Genomic DNA, 27,169 nt, shown 5'->3' on the forward strand with positions numbered 1-27,169 from the left:
GAAAGACAGATGGAAAACCGAAAAACCATTTGTAAAATTTTGCTTCAAAGACATGAAAGAAAATCAATTTTGCATCGAATTGTTACTGGCAATGAAAAATGGATTTATTTTAAGAATCCTAAATGGGAAAAATCGTGGGTTGTTCTGGGACAACTGTCAACATCGACTGCAAAATCAGATCGATTCGGCAAGAAGACAATGCTCTGTGCTCGGTGGGGTCAGAAACGTGTGGTGTATCATGAACTTCTAAAACCTGGTGAAACTGTGAATACTAATCGCTACAGACAACAAATGATCAATTTGAACTATGCATTGATCGAAAAAAGACCAGAACGGGCCAGAAGACGTGGCAAAGTAATTTTTTTACATGACAATGCACCTGCACACAAAGCAAAACTGGTTCAGGATACAATCAAAACACTCGGCTGGGAGCTGCTACCCCACCAGCCGTATTCACCAGACTTGGCCCCTTCGACTACCATTTGTTTTCATCAATGGGACATGCACTGGCTGAGGAACACTTTGATTCCTACGAAGAAGTCGAAAATTGGGTGTCTGATTGGTTTGCTTCAAAAGACGAACATTTCTATTGGCGTGGTTGTCCCCAAATTGCCAGAAAGGTGGTCAAAATGCATAGAAAGCAATGGTCAGTACTTTGAATAAAATATTTTTACTTCTCAATGCATAATTAGTGTTTCATTTTCACAAAAAAACGCTCGTTTCATACCGGTACACCTGGGACACTATTACTACTGCTACTACTACTACTTCTACTTCTATTTCTGCTAATACTATCAACCCTTTCACTGTGAGCCCAGCTACACTGATTAAGAAGAAAAGTGGAGCATTCAGAACAGGAGGAGGAAATAAAACAAAACTTAATGGCTCGAGAGGATTTTGGTAATTACAAAATCGAGTCAAACTTACAGAAACCGTGGCAGCATGAGCCCACTTATCATTATGACGTGTATGTCTGTCTGGCCTGGAAGCACGCTCAAATTCACTTGGGAAGGGTCTCGTAAAGCTGTTTTACCCTCTTCTGAGGTAGGCTGACCCACAACTGTTGAATATGGTGCTTCATATCCTGTACACTGGCACAGGGGCGGGGTAGATATCCTAACTGCTCCCACACACGTTTTGTCGGGTACAGATCTAGGAATCTAGCTGCCTGAGAGGTATCTCAAAATTACGTGGACAGTTCGTAGAGACCCGTGCCCGCTGTGGACGAGTGTTATCCTGTTGAAAAATGTCACCACGACACTCTCGTGTGTGAGGTAACACTTAAGGATACAGGATTTCCGTGATTTACTGTTGTGCCATCATTTCCCCTCAGGTACTGCTGCCCGTGACCTGACGTCCTTATTTATTTATTTATATCCCTTAAATCCTATACTGTGAGGCATTCGCATGGTTGTAGGGCATGTCAGAATTATTACAAATAATACAAAAGCAATACATAAAAGTACCACTTGCAAGAGGATATCTGGTATAAGACAAAATACACATTAACAGGTATAGAAAAAAATTACATTAAAAAAATATGGTAGATCTTAATAGCTAAATGAAAGACACAGTAATGTTAAAAGTGATTGTGATGCACAATAGCACATCAAATTAGTAAATGAAAAAATCAATTACAGTTAATTATACTGAAATATTCTTCTACCGAATAGAAGGAATTATCTAATAAATACTGTTTGAGCTGTTGTTTAAATTTGGGAAGCTCGTGGATAAGTAATTTCAGTGATGGTGGGAGAGCATTGAACACCTTGTAGCTCATGTAATGGACTCCTTTTTGTACAATAGTAAGGTTTTTTGATTCATAATGGAGGTCCATCTTCCTCCTGGTATTGTGGGTATGGTATGAATCATTGGCTTTGTACGATTGTCCATTTTTACCAATGAAGGATAGCAGGGAGTAGATACATTGACATTTATTTATTTATTTCATGTTCCATAGATCCAGTTAGTGAGTCAATCACAAGAATATGGAATGTGTCAAATTGTCCATGTTTCAATTTAAACATACAATAAATAGAAGGGCAATTCAATGCCAAATTGTACATAGTTTAAGTAAGACATACTATACATACAGTAATAGATATAATGTCAGCTAGATAACATAACAACGATTTAACAGAAAAAGGAGTTTCAAATAAAGGTTAAAAATAAGAGCACAAGTTAAATCAGATATTAGCCCTACAAGAGTAAATACAGGTACAGCCAATCTGTTGTTACCAAAAGTGTGCTAATGCTCAAGTGACAATAAAATCAATTGAACTACTTCTAGACACAATAAGTTTAGTGATGGTATACATTTTCTTTCAAATATTCATCCACAGTATAAAAAGATTTCTCTGTCAGGTAATCTTTGAGAACTTGTTTAAATTTTGGCAGTTCTGTATGAACAGATTTGATATGTAGTGGGAGAGCATTGAACAGCTTAATGCTGGAGTAATAAACACCTTTTTGTACCAGAGTGAGACGTTTCATTTTGAAATATAGATTTTTTTGTTTCTGGTGTTATAGCCATGGAATTTACTGTTGTCTTTGTAGATAGAATAATTTTTGCACACAAAGGTCAGCAAGGAAAAAAATACTGTGAGGTAGTTGTTTAGGATACCTATCTTCTGAAACAAGTGCCTGCAAGAGTGTTTTTGATGGACCCCACACATTATTCTGATTTTTTTTTGGTGAAAACTTTTTTTGCAAGTGGTTGGTTCCCCCAGAATATGGTAGCATATGACATCAATGAGTGGAAATAGCCAAAGTAGCAACCTTAATGGTGTCAACTTCAGCCACTGAAGAAATTACCTGTAATGCAAATGTTGCCGAGCTAAGTTTTTTTACATAGATGAAGAATGTGAACTGACCAATTACATTTGCTGTCTATGTAAGCACCCAGGAATTTTGTATCTTCAACCTTCTGTATTGGTTGATCTCTACATTTTATGTTAATTTCATCAAGATTACTTTGTGATGTATGGAACCTCATATAATGGGTTTTATTTGCATTGAGTGAGAGACCATTTGAGGAGAACCAATTTAAGATGTCATTAAAAACAGTATTTGTAGTTTGTTCAAGATTGTGATCTATCAAATCGTCAGTTAGAATTGTGGTATCATCAGCAAACAGGGTAAATTTGCTGTTTGCATCAGAACAAAGAGGAAGATCATTAACGAAGATGAGGAAAAGCAGTGGGCCCAAAACGGACCCTTGAGGCACACCACACGTTACAGTGCCCCATTCAGACGAGGCAGGTTCTCCAGAGGAGCCATTTAGCATTACAATCTGCTTCCGATTCTGTAGATATGATTATAGTCACAAGCCAACAGTACCACCTAACCCATAATATTCTGCCTTTTTCAAAAGAATTTGGTGGTTTACATAGTCAATGGCTTTCGTAAGATCACAAAAAATACCCACTGGAGACTTTTTTTGTTAATGGCTTCCAAAACTTGGTTGCTGAAAGAGAATATTGCCTGTTTCAGCAACCAAGTGCAGTTGACAGTATCCCTAATTTCCTGAAAAGGTTCCTACAAGAATGTCTAGGCTGGAGTCCACTCATTATCCTAATAACTCTCTTTTGGGCAATGAATATTTTTTTGGATAGTGGCTAATTACCCCAGAAAACTAAGCCATACAGCAATAACGCATGGAAATAACTAAAATAAGCAGTTTTTGTGGTGTCTCAGTCACATACAGTGGAAATAATACAAACAGTGAATGTTGCTGAGGTTTTTGTGGAGGTGCAAAATATATTCAGACCATTTTAGACTGTTGTCAATGTGTACACACAGAAACTTGGTTGACTCAACTTGTAATAACTCACTACCATTCAATGTAATACTTAATTGATCCTCAACTTTTTTCCTTACTTGGAAATGCACAAACTGTGTCTTATTAACATTTAGTAATAACCCATTATTTACAAACCAATTACATACTTCACTAAAGACAATATAGGCCGATTCCTCGAGATTGAGGTTGGGAGTTTTGTTGATGAGGATAGAGGTGTCATCAGCAAAAAGAGTAAAGTGAGTTTTAAAGCTAGTACACAAGGAAAGGTCATTGATGAAGATGAGGAAGAGAAGGGGGCCAAGTGCAGAGCCCTGCGGAACACCACAACCAATAGAGCCCCAGCTAGATGACACAGAGTACCCCTCAGAGTCGTTCAACGTGACCTCCTGCTTTCTTCCAGCTAGGTAGGATTTAATCCATGAGCCAACTGAGCCACTTATACCGTAATATTCGACCTACCCGCTGGCTCACAGCACCGTGGTGCCGAGAGTAACACTGCTGTTCCTCACCAAAATATTGGAAGAATGGCACCTCTCCCCAGCTCGCAGTCACATTTGTCGACAATGGTCATCCGGTGTAGTTCAGAACTGTGACCCGTCACTAAATACAGCGTGATGCTGTTTGTCAGCAGTCAGTGCTTCGCAGTTCAGGTACCACTTCACACACATCTGTTTGTGTTGTTGTTGTTGTTGTTGTTGTTAAACAGCAGCTTGTGTGTGGGATGTTAATTCCTTGCTCCAGCTGCTCCTAGTCTTCAACCAGCAGTGCAAGATGACACAAAATGTAGGAGAGAGTCTATTACTTGTTCACTGACTGAAGGCGCAGATTTCGTGGGGTTACAATTTGCTTCGCGTGCAACAAGTCGATCGTCCTATGTGGCGGTCAGATGTGGTCGACCAGAATCTTGACGATGAGTGTGTCTGCCCCAAAGTAATCGTGCAGCTCACCTTTGCGCCACCATTATAGTGCAGCCTCCCACAAACCAAAATATTGCACGATTCAACCAGTCAGTGGAATGTTGTACTGCCACTAGGTTTGAGAGGTGCAGTGAAATTCTTGGATATTTTGCATAGCACATCTAATCATTTATTTACCTGATGTCTCAAACTTTGTCATGTGTTGGTAACAGTGTTTCACACAAGTACACAGTATTTCCGTGGTCACTCGACATGTAACACTGTTCGTGCTCTTATGCAGGGTGGGCGGAAACAGTCTAAAAGTTTGTAAGGGTGTTGCAAGGGAGATTGTACTGAGAAATACCTGTTAAGGAAACAATTTGATGCATTCTGCCATTTCCAAATTATTCAATATTGAAGTTAGCCAATCTGGTCATTGTGCATGCAAATTCAAGCACTTGCATTTGCTAAAATGTGGTGATGCAGAGATGTCTGTGACTCCGTGAGTTATCACTTGTTTGAATGCTCATTACCAATTAAAAGGTGCCTTTTTCAGCAGTGATAAATTTAATACTTTGAGACCCTCTGGTTGTAATTATGTATAGTAATATTTAGTGTGTGTTAGCTGCAACAGGAATATTTTTCCTCAATGGAAATCTGTTGCACGCATCTGTGAATGTTCAATCTTTTCATTGTGCTCCCACCTCGTGGGGATCACTGTAAAAATAGCAACAACTGAATGTGCAGCAACTTGTTACTGCCAGAATTTACAGAAGTTGTCGGTTAGTTATAATGCACTGTATAACTGAATATTACTATTATTATTAGTCACAAAGCTCCCAGATTTGAAGATGCTAAGTATAGAGGGTTCATTTTCCGTTCTTCTTGTTCTTATTTGCCCACCAGTTTTTCATTGTTTGCGAGAATTTAGCTCTTCTTTCTTCACTCCATTTTGCTCCGGTCCTTCAGGCTTTTGTCTCTAGTTTAACCTCCCATTTTTCTACTTTTACTCTAAAATTGTTCCTTACGTCTATTTCTTCTTTGGTGATTGTGACTACTTCCAAGTCTTTTTTAACATTTTAGATCAATTCTCCATTTAGATCCATTCTCAGTCCAGCTTGGTTCCAAAATTTTCCTAATTATTTTTCTTTCTTCTTTCTTTAGATTTTGTATATCAGTTTTCCTGTTTAGTGCCAAGGTTTCGCGGACATATAACATTGATGGTTTAATCACTGTTTTGTAATGTCTAATTTTGGCTTGTAAAAATAAACATTTTTTATTGTAGAGGTTTCGCACTAATCCTAACCCTTTTTTAGATTTTTGTATTCTTTCTTGTTGTGCATATTTTTGAGAGATAATTTCTCCTAGATATTTAAAGTGTGATACTCTGCTAATTTCTCCATTTTTGGTTTGTAATTTGAAAATTTCTAAATTTGTTGTTGTAAACACTGTCTTTTTGAATGATGTTTGCAGGCTGACTTTCTCTGCGCAATCGTTTAGGGTTTCTATCTGTTTTATAGCCATCTCACAAGAATCTGCCATTATTGTGAGATCGTGTGCAAAAGCTGAGTAGGGGATTCGTAGTTTCTCTCTCTCTCTCTCTCTCTCTCTCTCTCTCTCTCTCTCTCTAGTGAAATTGATTTCCAGCAATTTTCTTCTTCAAATTTCTTTTCCCATTCTTCCATCACTCTATCTAGAACTACATTCAACAACAAAGGCGATAACCAATCACCTTGTCTTACCCCAGTTTTTGTCTCGAATGGTTTTGAAAGTTTTCCCATAAATTTCACTTTGTATGTTGTATTTGTTAATGTCTGCTGAATGATTTTCTGTATTTTCCGATGCGATCCAATCCTTTTTCTTCAAGAAACCTAAATACTGTGGGTCTGTGTATTGAGTGATAGGCCTTTTTGAAGTCGACAAAGACATATACTGTAGGCGTGCCTCGCATCTTCCTTATTCTTGTGATTAATTTTAGGTTTAAAATTTGCTCTGGGCATGATCTATTTGGCCTGAAACGAGAGATTTAGGGTTTTAGCACTTACTATGCTCCTTCAAGTATACAAGCTGATAATATCTTATGTGTAACAGGGAGTAGAGAAATTTCTCTGTAATTATTCACATCATGTTTGTCCTCTTTTATATGTAATAGGTGTATTAAGGCACAAAGCCAATCTTCTGGGATTTCTTCAGTGATTCATATATTTTGCATAATTCTTACTAGCCCCTTTCTTGATTTAGGCCCTAGACTTTTGAGAAATTCGGCTACAATTCTATCCTCCCCATAGGCTTTGTTATTTTTAAGTTTCTTTCTGTGTTTGTTAATTTCTTCTTTCGTTAGCAGTGAAGAATCTTTTTGTGGTGGGGCTTTGGTGTTGGATGTTGGCAGGGTTTCTGTCGGTTCGGGACAATTAAGTAGTTTTTCAAAATATTCGGCCTATTACTTCACAATTTTCTTCATCACTTAGTACTAAATTCCCATCTGGTTTCTGGAAACAAACATTTTGAGGGTTCTACCCTTCAATTTTGTTTGCAGAGGTCTTGTAGAGTCCATGTGTATTATAATTTTCAAAATCTATTTCTATTGACTCCAGTTGCTGGATTACATATTTTCTCTTCTCTTGTCTGATAATTTTATTCGAAACTTTTCATGTTTCTAGAAAGTTTTGGTAACTATCCTAATTCATATTCGAGGTGTATTTTGCGAAGGCTTTTTTGTGTAGTTCAAATGCCTTTTCACATTCTATATTCCACTATGAATGTTTGGGTTTCTTCTGTGACAGTATTTGTTCCTTGCCTATTTCTGTGATTTTTGTCTTGAATTTTTCCCAATAGTTTGCAGGAGAATTTTCCCATTTTTCTTTTGTTTCTGATTCTGTTGGTTTTTGTAGATCAAATTTTGGAATTACTGGTGGTGTTCGTGGTGCTTTTTGTCTTGGGGTGAACTGTACTCGAACCCTCATGAGGTGGTGATCAGAGTCGATATTTGCGTATTTCTTAACTTGGATATCTCTGATCTCTTTTTGGAAGTCATAAGAGGTGGCCACATGGTCTATCTGAAATTCTCCAAGTTGGCCTATAGGAGATCTCCATGTTTTCTGTTTACTAGGTTTCTTGTTTGAAAGAAGTTGAGCTGATTTTCATGTTGAACTGTTGCCAGGGTTGGATTAGTCTCATGCGCTGGGTGTAGGCCAACTGTCTTTATAATTTTTATTTTATTTTATTTCATTTATTTATTTAGTTTTGTCAATCTGTGCATTGACATTTCCAAGAAGTATTTCTATGTCATTTCTTGGTATTTTAGAGATTTCAAGTTCCAATTGTTCCCAGAATTTATGTACGTTTTCTCTGTTCTTCCTATTTTCCATGTTGCAAGGTGCATGAACATTAATTAGAGTGTAGTTTTTTAAACCTAGGAAACATTAGTCTGCTGTTAATGGTTCTTACAGACTTTATAGATTCAACAGCAGATTTTTCAACAATAAAGGCCGTACTGAGCATGTTTGCCCCTCTGCCAATTTTCCTATCAGTTCCGCATTTGAAGATTCTGAAACTATTGTAATCAGTGATTTGATCATCTGGGAACCTTGTCTCTTGTACTGCTAGGATATGGATTTTCAGTCTCTAATTCATCTGTTACTGTATGTAATTTTCCTGGTTGTATCAGTGTCTGTATGTTTATTGTTGCAATGTAATTTTTGTTCTCGTTTTGGTTTCTGGGAAGTTTTCCAGAATGCTCCGAGTCACTCACAAATCGTGTAGGCCCAGTCTCCCCAGAATCTGAACAACCGGTTGCCACCTTTTCACTAGGTGGGTGGATTTTACCACCTGGGGTAATTTTGTTATTATGTGCACGAACCATGATTTTACTTGTAATTTATAGTTTTGTCTGGTATGTGCCATTTGACAGGATCTGACGCTGTCGGGTACCACCTCTGTCATTTGGAGCCGTCGTGCCCTTTTGTACTAGTTTTGGTCCACCCTAGGTATTTTATTTTCCCGGTACCCACCATATCTGGTGAGCATGTCCCTATCCACCCACCATCAGGGGAGGCACCCGGTAGGTGACTAGAAACCATTATTATTGTTACTTTGCATAATTATTGAAATATTTGTATAAATCATTAAAAATGCATCTAAATTCATTAAAATGTCACCTAAGAGCATTATAGCATAAAGAAAATTTTTTCTCCCCCCCCCCCCCCCCCTCCCCCCCCCCCCGGAAAAAATTCACATCTGAAATGGTTAAGGAAAAAGAGCAAAAGCTAGAGTTCTTTGGTTTGTGGAAACTCAATGAAGAACAACTTCGGCAATAGTGCATTGAATTGGCACTTGCGTCAATCTGGTTGAATAGCTTCAATGCTAAATGACTCAGAAAGATCCCAAAGCATTGATTTCTTTTTTGTTAACAATTATTTCTTAGCACAACCCACACTGCAACACCCTTACAAGCTGTTCAGACAGTTTCTGATCATGCTGTATACCCGACCAGGCCGTTCAACAACTAAATTCAAAAAACTTCGATGCACTCTGGTTGCTGTTCTACCTGTTACATGTGTGGTGCTACCCATAATGTCTGAGAATTTCATTGTAAAAATCAGAAAACTGTACTTACATCCTAATATCCTCTGTCACCTTTGAAGTAATCACCTCAGGCACGTGTGCAGTGATCCCAGAGTTATCCCCATTTTTGGAACATTTCTGGAAAGCCGCAGGGTGGACGGGTGTTCCGAATCCACTGTGATTCCAGTCAGATGTCTACAATCGAGTCAAATCATCGCCCTTTCAACACTGTTTTCATCTTCGGGAACAGGTCGAAGACACACAAGCCTAGGTATGGCGACTAGGAAGGGTGGGGGCTATTGCCAAGTTGTTTTTGGCCAGGAATTCCTCCACAGCAAGCAAGTTTTCATTGTTCTGTCTTTCTTAACCTACTCTTGCAATGTTTGTATCATCTGCAGACAAAACAATCTTGGCATCTGGTAACATTACTGGTGAAAGGTCATTGATACACGCAAGAAAAAGTAAGGACCCTGAGATGGGACCTTAGGGGCCACCATATGAAATTTGTTCCCAATTGCGTGATGCGTGACAGCTGAATACATGTCTCTTTCCTATCGATACCCTTTGTTGACTGTCAGAAATACAGGATTTGAACAATTTTGTGCCTTCTCCTGTTACACCAAAATATTCTAAATTGCTTGAAAGGATATTGTGATTTGACAGATCACAAAGTATACCTTGGGTATTACTTTATTTGTGATAAAATGGTTAAGAAATTGAGTGTTTATTATCTTTTCTAAAATTCATGAGAATGTGGGCAAAAATGAGACTGGACAGAAGTTTGACGATAGTATGTCTTTATCTCCTTTATTGTACAAAGGCATAACTTCAGCATATTTCAGCCATTCAGGAAATGTTCCACTAATAAAAAATAGGTCACACAAATAACTTAAAAATTCACGAAACTCAGAACCACACTGTTTAATCAACCTTGTTGATATTTTATCATAGCCGCTAGAATTGTTTGATTTAATGATTTTATGCTGGTCATTGCTTCTGCTGGTGTTGTGGTGATCATTATTATTGTAGCTACTATTATTATATATTATGTTATTGTAGTTATTTGTAGTGACTGGTCTGAGGTATTCCGTGGCAGCATCTACGGAACCTCAGAACTCCACTGAACACTGTCTCTGTTATTCTGAAACAGCACTGCCCCCCTGACCACACCCAGTCCGTCAGTCTCCAATGTTGACAGCACTGGCAAGGATGGCGCCAACTCGCTCCACACTGACAACGGCCACAGCGAGGGCTACGCCCCGGCACTGGACGAGACGGTGTCGACGGGCACAGCCGCGAACGGCGACGGCAGCAGCAACGGTATAAACGGTGGTGGCACCACGGTGAGCGATGCTGCCACCGGAGTGGGAGAGGAACAGCACACGGGAAATACTGACTCGGCCAGCACTGCCGAAAAGAGGCCGCCGTTCTCGTACAAGGCACTCATTGCTATGGCCATAGCACAGTCACCTCACAGGTTGGTAGGACTGCAACAAAGTGCTAAATGTCTTCACTAAAATACACTACATCTTCCTAGATATGTGCTGTCACAGTTCAGCACTACCCACGGTACCGTTTATCAGCAAAGCCTCCACTCAGCAGGGAGGATCACGGGTCTCACCTTACAGGTTGTGACAGCACATTCGAGTCTTTGTCTGCACATTCAATTCTTTACTGCACGTTCTGTGGCCCTGCAGTGGTGGAGTGAGGGCAGTCGTGTTGCATGTGCATAGCAGCTGTTAGTTTTGTTTCTGTCTTGTGTAACCTCCGTGACACAGTACGCATTAAAGCCCGTGCTGTGGTAAGTGAGTGGGATTCACCTTATGAGAAAGGATTTTCGTATAGATATCGACCGCGTGTACCTGAATGGTGGCAAATCAGACTTACATCCACTCTGTCATACCAATGATACGTCAAGTAAGTTCAAAATGCAATCACACGTCAGGACGGAACAAGAGCAAACCAGAAGATGTTACCAATGTGACAATAATACGGTCGCCAGCCTAATTAGGCATTAACTGAGTTTCTTCCCTGTACAAATTTTTATATATTCATGGAAAACAACAAGTTGTAACACTGCATAATATAGTAGAATTTTAGAGCCAGAAAATCTATTGAACTGATAGTGTCACATTCTGTACTGATATGGAAAATCATGAATACATAACACTACACTATAGTGTTTACTACAATACTTTATACTGTCTATTAATCTGATTAAAATCGGGCATAGGTTACCCTGTATTTTAAAAAAAAATGATTACTGAATTTATTATTCATTCAAGATTTCCAGTATATAAGTTACTATTCTTTTCATCTTATTTACTGCTCATTTAAATGCCTTCAAATATGTCTTGAAACATTTAACTTCATTACTATATCAATACTAAAGTTATCTTTTGACTTTGTTAGACCTTCGCTATTCATTTACTGGTTCATTAACAAAACATTTCTTTAAACACTATTCTAATATACCTAGTTCTGCAAATAATTATTATTAACACAATTTTAAGTTTTCATTTCGGGACACTCGGTTTGCACAACGTTTGGAAAGGCCCCTGTCTAGGTTAGTTGTGGGGATAATTAAATGATGGAAAAGTTCTGGTAAAATTTAGGTTATTATTGCACCTAACAAACACAGTTCACCCTCTGATCCATACGAATACAGTACTAAAAGTTTCAACTTGTGTGTATCGGTGCGGCGGCTGGCAGGCGGCGGGATAGCGATGCACAGAGCACACATACAACCACTGGCTCTTGACGTACCGGCACTTTATTTCTTCATAGCGTCGCCATACTTTTCCGTTTAGTGCCTATGGAATTTTGCCATGCTGTGTGGGTGTTGGAATGGCATACCCGAGGCTCAGTGAAGCTACGTCTTCCAGGAGAGCCTCCACGCTCCAGAAGGTTTTGCTCAAACCAGTGCCCAACTCCGACTACTACTGCTGAGCCCGTTGTGCCGTGCCGCACCCGTCCGCATTTTCCCGCGCTCGCCTGCCATCCACCTTTTACCGCTCCCCTACAGACAGGGTATTCACCAGAGGTTTTGCATTCTACATATCCTAACACATTGCCTACGTATGGACCAGACGCACAGTTACAATTTTAAACATCTTACAACAGTTTCAACATTCATTACATTTCAATTCTATTACAATATTACTTGACATTTGACATAAACATTAATATTCACATTGAAACTTATTTATAGTTTTCTTAGCATAATGGGATGAAACAAAAAGAACTGGAATCAGAACATCAATTACCCAAGTTTATCGTAAAATCAGATGAAAAGCATTACTTATATGTACAATAGTACAGAGTCATTGTTGTTACACTAGGTCTTGCGTAAGTTGAGTGAGAACGTTTACTGTGCAGAGAGAGTGTTTTCAGTGGAAGATGTTTCCCGTACAGGAGGAAACTTTTGGAGCCTGTGAGGCAGCAATTTAGTTTGCGTTTTCCCGCATCGTAACACTGTATGTGGTTTCATTCACAAATTCCCGACAACAAGTTCAGTTCGTGATGCACCATGAACTGGTGGGCCCAAAATTTTAACAGAATGGGACCTTGACGGCATTTTGGACACCGTGTTGCAGAGTCCAACAAAATCAGTGAGGGGATCATTACAAGGGGCTCAAGTCTCTTGTACAACAGCACATAAGGCTGCAACCAAAGAACTGGGGGTTTATCCGTGTAAAATTACTGCTGCGCAACATTTACATTGCTCGGACCGTGCAAAGAAAATACATATTGTGAGTGGTTTCGGCGATTTGTTAAACTGTATGGAGTTAGTGCTTCAGATTGAACCTTTTTCACTGATAAGCCACGGTTTTACCTATCTGACTACATAATCCCATAAATGCAAGAATTTGGTCACAATAAAATCCATATGCCTTAAGGGAAATGCCACCCTACATTGAGAAAATCAGAGTGTGGATTACTATAATGTGAGCGTGAATTATAGGGCCGATCATTTTTTATGCTAGTTTCCCTTCCATTGACTGCTGTTCCCAGGTAATTTATCCATTTATTGTCCTGCTGAATGAAAACAAGATCAGTCATTCGTATTTCAAAAAGACAATGCTCATATGGCACACCACTTGCTATGACTATATTATGAAAAAGGAAGTTGCCACTCACCATATACCAGAGATGCTGAGTCGCACATAGGTGCAACAAAAAGACTGTCACAAATAAAGCTTTCAGCCCACAAGGCCTTCATCAAAAATAGACCACACACACACACACACACACACACACACACACTCACACTCACACACACACCTGTTGTGTGTGTCTGGATTGCGCTTGTGTGTGCGACTCAGCATATCTGCTATATGGTGAGTGGCAACTTTCTTTTTCATAATACTGTTATATTCCATTCTGGATTTTCCATTGTCGGATTCAATTCCTATGAAGTCCTGGGAGACAGACTAATTAGGAAATATCTCTGGCTCCCATGCTCACCACATCTGTCTCCGCCCAACTATTTACTTTGGGGTAGACAAAAGATATGTGTATCAAAATAACGAAACACATAGCGTACAGTTTCTGACAGAGAACTCTTGCAGAAGCAAAATTTTTGTGTCCTAAGATGATCAAACAGTTGAGGAAATCAACCATATTAAATTTTTATACCTCAGGGTAAATGGATGGCTTTTTTTGGAAGTACAACATTCCAGATCTTTTGCAGAAACTGAATGCTGCTATATTTACAATAAAAATAATCTCCACTTCCCTGACACTCAAATGCTAAAGCTTTTTTACTTTGCCTCACACTATTGTCTCGTATTTTCTTATATTTTGGGGGCACCTCTGTGCATTCACCAAGAATATTCCCAACGAGAGAAGGGCAGTCACACAAATTAGCAGTGGCAATTCACGAACTTCGTGTAGACCTTTGTCGAGGTGTCTAAGAATTCTAACGCTGCCACCTCTGTACATTCTGTATACACTCCCATCATGGGATTTTTTTCGATAATATCAACACGTCGAACACTGGATGGAAAAATGTGCATTTTGATGACAATCCATTAAGTAACGTATGAAAAGTTGAGCACTATTCGGCAGTAACCATTTTCAATAGGCTTCCAACAGAACTGAAAATGTTGATTGCCAAACCCCCAGTGTATGAATGCAGGTCAAAAAGTACATTGCACATCTCTTTGTGTTGGTACGACTACCAACTAGCTGTCTACCAGGATGAACAGCCTCCACTGAACTGTAGCCGAGAGCAAGGTAGACTTCCCTGTGGCGCAACATGAAGCTGAACACAAATGGCTGCTTCACTATCTGAAACATCTGGATCCTTCCCTCCACCACCAGCTTTTCTGAACTGCGGGTTTGAGAGTTGTTCTTACAATTCAGTCTCCACTCCCAGCCCCAACCTGTGGTATCATGGTGTCCCCACGCCCTCCGTCCAACAATTCCCACCCTCTCTGTCCTATCACCTCCTCCCCATTCTCATCTCTCCCACCCATCTTTCCCCACTCCTCACTTTTTCGCTCCTTTTTTCCCCACCTCTATGCCTCACAACTTCCTGTTGGCATTCTAGTCCCTGCACACTCCACCCGACAGCACTTACTTCTCTCCCCCACCTGTACACTGCTGTCCCTCCCCCTTCTCCATCCCCTCCAGATTGCTGCTTTCTTTCAATGTGAGAGCTACATTTTGGCCAGAGATGCCAGAGGTGGTGGTCATGTGTGCGTGTGGTGTGCTTGCTTGTGCGAATGGATGTATGTGGGGTTCCTCTCCTGAAGAAGGTTTTGGCCAAAAGCTAAAGTGTAACTGTCTTTTTGTTATGTCTGTCTGCAACTCATTGTGTCACCTTTAAGGTGAGTAGCAATCAATTTTTTTTTTAATATTTTCTCAAAACCTGATATTCTGACTTTGTGGCTGTGTACAAAATACAGGTTTACTCTTACAGAGAAGATAACCCCAATCAACCACTTTTTATAATGCTATTTGTCTATGTAAATAGCATCATTACAGGTTTCTAAGCAACAGGTTCGTAATCAGATGGCTTGTTCTGTTAACATACATTTTTCATTACTTTATATTAGCTTTCACTTTTGTTCTCCCAGATGATGAAAATTGGGGTGGTGGTGCTGTCGAAAATTCTGTGCCATCATGTTCCAGTGCTGACTGCCTCTGATCGTGCACCAACGAACACTGCATGAAGCACTTTCTTTATGTATATGTACGCACATAATCTGAAGCAGCACTCACACACCAATAGGTTTGGTCACATATAAGTATGTATACAAAGATGCCGATATCACAACCATAATAATACCAAATACTTTCTCTTTCAGACATATTTTGATATATACATTGATGTGAGAGTAGAAATTTACAACCTACAAACATTCTATTGCTTACTGTTGATATTACAAGAGAACTGATTAAGATTAAGATAAATGAATAACGCAGCCACTTTGTTATAAAGTATTACTGCAGTGATAAGGAGCAGATGTACATAAATAAATGTTACAACAGTGTACAGTGGACAAGCTCGAACAAATTTCATTACATGGGGAAATAAAAAGTGAAAGCTAATACAAAGTAAAAAAAAATGTATTTTTAATGTGAACAAGCTGTCTAATGAGAAACCTGTCAGTTCAAAACTGGTTACAGTCTTATTTATATAAATAAATAACATTATAAGAAATGGGTTGTTACTGTTACCTTCTCTGCAAGAATCCACGTGTAGTCTGTCTTTTCCTTGTGTTTTGAAACACGATTTAAAAGTGACTTCTCAGACACCCATATCGAATGTGGCAAGAATCGCCCTTCGCCAGTAGTTCCGACTCTGTGTCTCTTTCAGATGATGCGCTCTGAGCCGTGTGCTGTTGTCTGTCTGACAGGAAGGCGAAGCTGTCCGAGATCTACGCCTACATCACGAGCCGCTTCCCTTACTTCGAACACAGCAAGAAGGCGTGGCAGAACTCGATCCGGCACAACCTGTCACTCCACAAGTGCTTCGTCAAAGTGCTGCAGAAGGGTAGAAAGGAGAAGGGCAACTACTGGGTGCTCGGTGAGTGGTGGGGCAGCCGGACGTGACGTCGCCTCGTTCTGTCTTCTGGAACTCGTCACTGATAAAAATATAAAATTTCTTGGGCTTGCAGCTGCATCAAATGGTTGAAACACCACAAGCTTTCAAATGAGTGCACATTCGCCATTGTCGAGTGGAATGGCCGCTGGTGGCGTGGTGATATACCCCTAGGTACTCTAGCTGACGGCTGGTGAATTGCTTATTGACCCTCTTCTTACGTGTTTGGAGTCGAGGCAGAACTCACATTTGATACATCACCCGGCTTATCGTACATTAATTTACCTTTGATGTAACTCGGTCACTGTTAATTATCTTATTTATGTGGAAGTCCTGCAAATCAGTATCTCTGTGGAACCATCTGTAGCCCTAGAAAGACTTCACTTCCTCTCCTTTGCCCCCATCACTGATGGAAGGAGAAACAATATCTACTGTAATTACAAAGTGACGTCAACATTTCATCATTGTATGTCTTGTATCTGTTTCGGTGCGTATACAGATCACCATTACTTCTTAAGGGATACAATATAAATTAAATACAAAGTCCGCCATGGAGGCTCAACGAGAAGTAATTAACTTTTCATTTTAGAGCTTCTTTTGTTCATTGCTGTTTACATTCTTGGTGAGACTGTCTGCTCGTTGACAGTCAAGACACCACTGAGCTGTGACATCAAAACACAAGAGGCTCCGCCCACAGAAGGTGAAGGTGTTACTTGCCGTCGCACTTGCCAATTACTCAAATCGCACACCTCTCATTTCAACAGTGCAGAAAAGTGAAACAAAACAAACGTGTATAGTATGCAGTTGGTGACTTAATCCCTGTTTAATGCTACTTTACCATTTGATCATAATCATATTTCCTTCTCATAAATGGGAAGTGGGCAGTGACATTTGTTTAAATGTAACACGACATTGGAACATCTGTGGACCATGTAGAAATATATACGGGCACACACGTACTACTCATTTGATGTGCCAACTTTAGTCTTCAGGATCTTTGGTTTCTCTTGTTTGCCGGAAACTGTGAAGGACCAACGTCACATTCACTTGTAAAAGGGAATTTTCTCATATTTATTATTAAGGCCAATGTTTATGGTGTTATATGAACAATATGTTTCAGTAAGTACAAAATTGAGAGTTTTTCCGGCAGCAAACGGAGGCACTTCTTTGTCGTCACACTATAGGTGTACCCCATTAACCCCTGTTTAGTATTGTTTGGCAGTATGCAAGTTAGTAGCTATGTTACTTTTTGTCAGCTGCTGGAATCAATTGTTGCAGTTCGTGTTTACATGTTTCCACATTGATAGTTGAAGCTGAGTTATAATTTATAGCATATTACTTTTACTATCTCGTAGCTGCAACAGAAATACTTTTCCCCAGTGGAAGCCTTATGTGCATATTTGTGAATGTCCAGTCTTTTTATCATATACGAGTGCTGCCAACAGTTGGGCTTCTCTATAGAAATATCAACAAGTCAATACAGCGCACAGCAGCTTGTGACTCACAGGATACGTGGAAGAGGTCAGATAGTTATATTCTACTGTATAAATCAATATTATTATTTGAATATAATAGAGAGAAACATTCCACGTGGGAAAAATATATCTAAAAACAAAGATGATGAGACTTACCAAACAAAAGTGCTGGCAGGTCGATAGACACACAAACAAACACAAACATACACACAAAATTCAAGCTTTCGCAACAAATGGTTTCTTCATCAGAAAAGAGGGAAGGAGAGGGAAAGACGAAAGGATGTGGGTTTTAAGGGAGAGGGTAAGGAGTCATTCCAATCCCGGGAGCGGAAAGACTTATCTTAGGGGGAAAAAAGGACAGGTATACACTCGCACACACACACATATCCATCCACGCATACCCAGACACAAGCAGACGTATGTAAAGGCAAAGAGTTTGGGCAGAGATGTCAGTCGAGGCGGAAGTACAGAGGCAGAGATGTTGTCGAATGACAGGTGAGGTACGAGGGACAGCAACTTACCCGCCAGGCCTCAACCTCCACTAATTTCAAGTTGCCGCCCCTCGTACGTCACCTGTCATTCAACAACATCTCTGCCTCTGTACGTCCGCCTCGACTGACATCTCTGCCCAAACTCTTTGCCTTTACATATGTCTGCTTGTGTCTGTATATGTGTGTGTGTGTGTGTGTGTGTGTGTGTGTGTGTGAGTGAGTGAGTGTATACATGTCCTTTTTTCCCCCTAAGGTAAGTCTTACCGCTTCTAGGACTGGAATGACTCCTTACCCTCTCCCTTAAAACCCACATCCTTTCGTCTTTCCCTCTCCTTCCCTCTTTCCTGATGAAGCAACCGTTTGTTGCGAAAGCTTGAATTTTGTGTGTGGCTGTGTGTGTGTGTGTTTGTTTGTGTGTCTATCAACATGCCAGCGCTTTCGTATGGTATGATATGGAGTTCAGCCGTAACACATGTGACAGCTGTAGTGCACGAGTCACAGAAAGCAATTCCCACACGGTCCGTAGCAGCCACGTGGGATTTTGATGTATGCCCTCAGATCAGCAGGGGGCACACCAAAAGCTACAGAGCACCAGGTACCTCACCAGGCATAAGCGGGAGGTCACTGGCTGCATCACAAAACTGTGCCGACATCCGGTCACGAGTTACTGAGGGTCACCACATATCGTCACGGAGAACAGCTATTTAAGGAAACCCGGAGATCACTGCGGACAGTTCCTTATCGATAAGAGTCGGCCGACTCGGGCACTGACTGATTTCAATCTCTCAATTGAGCTCTCGTCGATGTGCCGTCAGTTACGGCAGTGTAATGCCCAGAAGTAGGCTTTTCCGTTGGAAAGTAGCTCTCTTCGAGCCTTGGCCATTTCGTTGTTTAGTTCCAGCTCCAGGGAGTCAGATGGACCCAAATCCAGAGGACTGTACTTTGTTTGGAACCGCATAAGAGGTGGAGTTAATTTGTAATTATAAACTGCAATGAACATATTTTTACATTAAATCTATTTGCTATTGTGAATATGGGCAGCCATCAGCTCTAGAAAGGAATGACGACAAGGAAATTTGTCTCGGACTGGGAATCGAACCTGGATTTCCCACTTGTCGTGAGCAGTTGCCGTACCGTTTGGCTCTCCGGACACGACTCGGAGCCGGACCCGAACTTCCGTACGTCATTAACTGTGTGTCTACAACCTGTACTTGTACATCCACTGTGTATATTTCCTTACAGGAGAGACACATGGAAGTTTGTGTTGACGGTGATTCGTGCAATGAGAGCCAAATGGTGAGGCAACCGCTTGCGATTAGCGGCAAATTGGGGTTCGTTGCCTGGTCTGGCACAAATTTTCATTGTTGTTATTCCATACTACAGCTGACGGTTGTCCGTACGCGGAATAGCAAATACATTTATGTATTTCATAATGGCTGTAGTCGCCACAGTACTTGTTCCTTTGGATATGCGTGTGTGTCCGTAGAAACTTTGCATCGTGATTCAGAATATCACAGGCACTACAATATCAAACAGATTTTTGGTTTTTTGAAGGAACATAAAGAAGCTATTGTACTTCTACTGGGACTTCTTTCAATTAGGAAAAATAAACGGATTTTGCGTTATGGAAGCATTTATTACAACTTAGGATGTGCTGTTTTATGTCAGTTGACATGGAATTTGTCCTGTTAATATGAGACCCCAGGTGAACAAAGTTCTGCACTGTACAGGTTCAGAAATGAATGCAGCTACTGATAGTTCATCCAAGTTATTATTCCTCTTCTTTGAGAAATTCGTTTATCTAGTCTTCTTTTCATCAACAGTAAAGCTTTAGAGTGGTTTAGGTCATACCTCACGAACAGAAAACACAGGGTAGTTATATCAACAAGTAAGGGAAATTCCTTCTCTGAATGGATGATTATTTTGGAAGGTGTTCCACAAGGCTCAGTTCTGAGTCCTTTTTTTATGTAAATAACCTACCCCTGAACATAAATTCACACTGAGTTTTATTCACCGATGATACTTCTGCCCTTGTTCAGAGCTATGGCCCCAAACAAATTCCTTCAACTGTCACAAAACTATTAGACAGTTTGGAAAACTGGTTCCAACTGAATGGGCTAAAATTTAATATTGGGAAAACACATTTGCTGCAGTTTAAAACTAAAAACTCTAAGCTAAAAGAATTCCACATTAGTCGTAGAAACCAAGAACTGAGAGAAGTGGACTGTATTAAATTTTTGGGCATTCATTTGGACCAAAATCTATCCTGGTCTTCACACACAGCGATTTAGCAAGTAAATTAAACTGCCTGACATTTGCAATGAAAATCCTGTCGTATTCAACTAGCATGGAGATAAGAAAAATAGTTTACCACAGCCATTTTAAATCAGTGATAAGGTATGGCGTTATCTTTTGGGGAAGCACAAGCAAAATGAATAGAATCTTAAAATCACAGAAATCAGTTGTTAGAAATATGTCCAATGCAAAACTAGAAGTATCCTGTCACTCACTGTTAAGAAATTTAAAAATATTAAGTGCTCCATGTTTGTACATTTATGAACAGATTATTTTTGTATACGGTCACCCCAAGTTGTTCATAGATGATACCTTTAAACATCAATAGTTTACTAGGAACAAGGAGAATTTCTCTGTAAATTACAAATTAATAATTATTGTTTGCGTAATACACCCAAATTGTAATGTCAATATTGACAAGTCCCCTGTACATTAAATCTTGTGATTTAACTCTGTATGTTGTGGGACAATAAAAATTCTGATTCTGCCTCTAGGTGTGGTGGCTTCTTTCAGCTCAGCTACTCTTCTCTTCTGTGAAATTCTTATTCTACTAATAACTGCTACATCATCAGCATACGCACACATTTACTGAGTTCTCCATCCATTCGCACTGCAGTCTCGGAACCGATCAGTGTTGCTCGGATAAGTGAAACGTACTTAGACGGTATATCAGACAGCAGCTAATCAGTTAGCATTTTTGCCCTATCGAGACTATCGAAGGTAAGCTCAAAGTCTACATAGAGGTTATGAAGCTCAGTGGTATACTCTCACACATTTTCTCATATTTGCCTCATCACGAATGTCCGATCTGTTGTTGACCTATTAGGCTGAAATCTACTCTAACATTCCCCCAGAATCTCTTTTACATATAGAACTACCCGGCTGTAAATAATATTAGAAAGAATCTTACAGGTTACATTCAACGGAAAATTCCTCGGTAATTTGAACAAGAAGTCTTGCCTCCTGTTCTGTTGACTGGTACGATTACCCATAAGGTCCACTTTTCTGGGATTCTTTCCTGATTCCATTGCTGTTGTTGTTGTTGCTGTTGTTGTGGTCTTCAGTCCTGAGACTGGTTTGATGCAGCTCTCCATGCCACTCTATCCTGTGCAAGCTTCTTCATCTCCCAGTACCTACTGCAACCTACATCCTTCTGACTCTGTTTAGTGTATTCATCTCTTGGTCTCCCTCTACGATTTTTACCGTCCACACTGCCCTCCAATACTAAATTTGTGATCCCTTGATGCCTCAGAACATGTCCTACCAACCGATCCCTTCTTCTAGTCAAGTTGTGCCACAAACTCCTCTTCTCCCCAATTCTATTCAATACCTCTTCATTAGTTATGTGATCTACCCATCTAATCTTCAGCATTCTTCCGTAGCACCACATTTCGAAAGCTTCTATTCTCTTCTTGTCCAAACTATTTATCGTCCATGTTTCACTTCCATACATGGCTACACTCCATACAAATACTTTCAGAAATGACTTCCTAACACTTAAATCTATACTCGACGGTAACAGATTTCTCCTCTTCAGAAACGCTTTCCTTGCCATTGCCAGTCTACATTTTATATCCTCTCTACTTCGACCATCATCAGTTATTTTGCTCCCCAAATGGCAAAACTCCTTCACTACTTTAAGTGTCTCATTTCCTTATCTCATTCCCTCAGCATCACACGATTTAATTCGACTACGTTCCATTATCCTCGTTTTGCTTTTGTTGATGTTCATCTTATATCCTCCTTTCAAGACACTGTCCATTCCGTTCAATTGCTCTTACAAGTCTTTTGCTGACTCTGACAGAATTACAATGTCATCGGCGAACCTCAAAGTTTTTATTTCTTCTCCATGGATTTTAATACCTACTCCGAATTTTTCTTTTGTTTCCTTTACTGCTTGAATAACATCGAGGAGAGTCTACAACCCTGTCTCACTCCCTTCCCAACCACTGCTTCCCTTTCATGTCCCTTGACTCTTATAACTGCCATCTGGTTTCTGTACAAATTGTAAATAGCCTTTCGCTCCCTGTATTTTACCCCTGCCACCTTTAGAATTTGAAAGAGAGTATTCCATATCAACTTGATAAGTGCTAAGGAAAGCTGGAAATGCAGTTCAGTTATAAGTGCACCACATTCACGTACTTCATGCTTATGTACATATTCAGACACCTAGATTCTTCAGTTTTCCTTACTTGGCCAAAAACAGTGCGCCAGCCACACAGAATAATCCTCTCTGAATATCAGAGACTGACATCAGGGCTCTATCTGCATAGTGGTGTATCCTGTGTGCCAATTACTACCACCGGAAAACAATAATGCAGCATTCCTAGGCCATGTCAGGAGTGTTGTGTTCTCTTCGGTTTCTGCTAGTGTAAACGCTTTTTCACAGACACGAGAAACTGGCACCGAACACTGACAAACTGTCCGCAAATTGTCGTTTGCTCGTGTTTGCTTCCGTTCGGTCCAATGTAAACCGGGCTCGAGAAGAAACTTGAGAGGACCGTCGTGTCGCCTTACAACCTGCGTGATGTGAATGCGTACTTATTAGCAGGAACAGAAAAATTTCGCGAAAGTGATAATGCAGAATTAGTGGCTTCTATTTCACTGTGATGTGGGGTAGGAATTCTTCGTTCTGTCTGCCGCCAGTTGTGTTAGTTCATTTAGCGTTACCCAGGGTGCACCACATGGAGGCGAACTAACTTTACACCCCGGAAGACGGAAGTATCTGCCTTGCATTTCAACAACAAAATGGCCAACAGAGAACTACATGTATATCTAGATGGGGAAATACTAAATCACAACAAGCACCCAAAGTACCTTGGGGTTACCCTAGATAGGACACTAACATTCAAGGAAACCGACTCCGGTCTAGGCATCCTCCACTAAAGACCGCACAGGCTCTGCACCAAACCAACTTTAAAATAAATGACTGGTGGAAAGAGGAATGGGAAAGTAGAACAGCAGTAAACTGCCACAGTATACCACGCATCTTTAGTAAACCAAAAGGATTTGATTGCCCTTGCAGAGTTTGGTCAACTCTTAATCGCATCAGAACCAACTGTGGGAGATGCGTTGACAGATGCGACACAGATAGGGTAAACTTCCTTCGGCCGCTTGCGACTGTGGCGCTGAGAGACAGACGGTCAAACACATCGTGCAGGAATGCCCACTAAGAGCATACGAGGATGACCCACAGGATTTCCTAATGGTGACCCAAGAGGCAATCGACTATATATTATCTAAGCTGGACGGTTTGTTTGTGATTGCTCTTCTGTGAGTGTAAATTTACTATTGGTGGTGTCCTTATATACAAACTGTTATTTATTGTTCTGTTTATGCATACGAGATTTTTTTTTTTTTAAATCATATTGTTTCTGTAATTTTTACTGTGATGTGATGAGCCATATGCTAAATAAATAAGTGGCTTCTAGTGAAATAACATGAACCAGCTTCCTTAGATTTTACAAAAATTTGTTATTTTGCTGTATAAAAATTTTATAAATTTGTGAATTTAAGTTTACTAATAGTTGTGACTGATAGTTATTGAATGTTAAAACTGCACTTTGACTTCTAATTTTCTCAAAAGTAAGACCGAAACTGTTCAGAAATGACATCGAATAACTGACTGTATGAAATCTTCTGCGATTCTCGATTGAGTCCTGGTGACACTTTCTCACAAACTTTTGACGAAATCTGCAGTGCCATTTGAGATTTCTCTACCGAGGGCCTAAAGGGTGGGTGCAATCGTGTGCATCCGGAAGAGGTGTCACGGCTGGCTACGGTGAGGGTTGACCTAGGTGTCAAGTTCTGGTGCTGCCTACCTGTTCTGCCACCTGCATCTGCTGCTTTCACATCACAGAGGTCCCGACATACTTTTGCTATCTCAACAGTCCCGGTTGTCATGTACTCGTATATCCACTATGTCTCTGAGGACCGAATCCCAGAACCCACTGCCATGTGGCACAGAACCTTTGTCTGTTCGCGTCTGCGATGGCAGAGCACAATGTCGACAAAGGCTACGTACCTCTTTTTTTCTTTAGGCTACATACATCTTTTTTCTTTGTTCCTATTTTTAAAAAAAAAAACAGAAAAATAAAATCTTGTGTACCTGTACAGTAGTGCGTTCTGTCTGAACTTTGGCATTAACAAAAATGTGTGTAGAACACACCGATCTGAAAGTGGAGTGGTGGCAGTGGGTGGATTAGGTAAGCAGTACCAGGACTGCCCCCCCCCCCCCCCCCCCTCCCGCCCCACACTCCTCTTACTAGGTGTACCGGTATGAAATGAGCGTTTTTTTTTGTGAAAATGTAACACTAATTATGAATTGAAAAGTAAAAACATTTTATCAAAGTACTGACCTTTGCTTTCTATACATTTTGACCACCTTTCTGGCAATTTGTGGACACCACACCAAAAGAAATGTTCGTCTTTTGAAGTAAACCAATCAGACACCCAATTTTCGACTTCTTCATAGGAATCGGAAGTGTTCCTCAACCAATGCGTGTCCCATTGATGAAAACAAATGGTAGCCGGAAGGGGCCGAGTCTGGTGAATACGGCGGGTGGGGTAGCAGCTCCCAGCCGAGTGTTTTGATTGTATCCTGAACCAGTTTTGTTTTGTGTGCAGGTGCATTGTCGTGTAAAAAAATTACTTTGCCATATCTTCTGGCCCATTATGGTCTTTTTTCGATCAATGCGTAGTTCAAATTGATTATTTGTTGTCTGTAGCGATTAGTATTCACAGTTTCACCGGGTTTTGGAAGCTCATGATGCACCACACCTTTCTGACTCCACCAAACACAGAACATTGCCTTCTTGCCAAATCGATGTGGTTTTGCAGTCGATGTTGACGGTTGTCCCGGATTAACTCATGATTTTTCTCATTTAGGATTCTTAAAATAAATCCAGTTTTCATCGCCAGTAACAATTCAATGCAATTCATGTCCTTGAAGCAAAATTTGACAAATGGTTTTTCGGTTTTCCATCTATCTTTCATTCAATTCATGTGGCACCCATTTACCACACTTTTGGATCATTCCCATAGCTTTCAAACGATCAGAAATTGTTTTTTGTGCAACATTTAGCATTGCTGCAATTTCCTTCTGAGTCAAAGTATCATCTTCATCCCATATTGCTTGCAATTCGGCATCTTCAAACTTTTATGGTGGTGACAAACTGCCTATTGGCTTCTGTCTCGGGTTCTTCGGCCGACGTTCATCTAATGATTTTTCTTACGTTTCGCCAGCACGAGTGGTTGGCATTGTCAGAGCTTCACCCTCCATTGCCGGTGGTGAACTGGAGCCGAGCTCCATATATATAAGTGTGTCGGCTCTTCTGGGCCCCAGACGTCGAACTGGTGGTCTCGCGCGAGTCGTTGCAGTTGACGACCGGCTCTGGTCGTGAGGCTAGAATGCCAGTCTGCGTGTTTTGCATTGAGGTCTCCTCCTATTAGGAGCTTGCCTCTGATTTGTGCTAGTGCGGGAATGTCGTCCTCATCTAAGGTTGGGGTCGGTTGGCGGTAAGCTGCAACGACTGTGAGGGGGCCTGTAACTGTGGCTATTTCCACGGCTACCGTTTCTAACGAGCGGGTAGCTGGGGGGAATATCTGGTGATGGGGGATCCCTCTCTTTACGTATATGGCCACCCCGCCAACGTCCGAGGGCTTCTCCGTGGTCATTTCCGGTGCTGTTCTCTTCTTGCTACCTGCGACGGTCGGTCGCTGCAGTACGGGAAGCCAGGATCCGTTCACCTTAAGGCTTTCCTCTTTCTTGTTGAAACTGTTCGCATTTTTTTGGATTTCTACAGCTTCTCTGAACAAGCGCGTGTGACAGTGCTTCTCTACAGCCAGAACTTCCGTGTCGGCGAATTTTATTACGTGGTCAGTCTCATTCAGTGCGTGCTCAGCCACGGCCGATTTCTCCACCTGCCCCAACCTGCAATGTCGCTTATGCTCTTTGATCCTGGTGTTGATGGATCGTCCAGTTATTCCGACATAAACTTTTCCGCATGTGCAAGGTATACGGTATATTCCCGACATTGCAAGTGGGTCTCTTTTCTCCTTCTCCGATCTAAGACACTCTTTGATCTTCCTTGTCAGTTTGAAAATCGTCTTTACGCCGTGTTTGCGCAATATACGGCCGATTCTGTCCGTCACTCTGGGAATGTATGGCAGAAAGGCCGTACCCGACATTTCTTTTTCTGGTTCCTTACTTCGCCGAATGTTTGGCTCTGTTACACTTCTAATGTAATTTGTGGAGTACCCATTGCCCCTCAGAACAGTTTCCAGGTGTTGCATTTCTCATTTGAGGTGTTGAGGCTCACATATTCGTCCTGCTCTCGTTACGAGCGTACTAATCACGCCTCTTTTCTGGCTCGGGTGGTGGTTTGACAGTTTGTGCAGGTATCGGTCCATGTGTGTCGGTTTTCGATACACGCTGTGTCCCAGGTTTTCGCCGTCCCTTGTGACCAGCACATCTAGAAATGGCAGTTTTTTGTCCTTTTCTACTTCCATGGTAAATGTTATGTTGGCACGGAGGCTGTTCAAGTGTCTCAGGAATTCACCGAGCTGTTCTTCACCATGGCTCCACACCACGAAAG

The 27,169-nt window shown here is 40.8% G+C and overlaps 1 protein-coding gene across 1 annotated transcript in view; it reads left to right on the plus strand.

The window, feature by feature from the left end:
- The window catches only part of LOC124720451, a 381,758-nt gene that overhangs the window by 341,570 nt on the left and 13,019 nt on the right, over positions 1–27,169 (plus strand). The window contains exons 21-22 of the mRNA XM_047245803.1: positions 10,412–10,738; positions 16,128–16,297. Of these exons, the coding sequence (XP_047101759.1) occupies positions 10,412–10,738; positions 16,128–16,297 (497 nt within the window). The remainder of the gene's footprint in view (positions 1–10,411; positions 10,739–16,127; positions 16,298–27,169) is intronic.

The sequence above is a fragment of the Schistocerca piceifrons genome, chromosome 11 (assembly GCF_021461385.2).
Source record: "Schistocerca piceifrons isolate TAMUIC-IGC-003096 chromosome 11, iqSchPice1.1, whole genome shotgun sequence".
Taxonomy (NCBI): Eukaryota; Metazoa; Arthropoda; class Insecta; order Orthoptera; family Acrididae; genus Schistocerca; species Schistocerca piceifrons.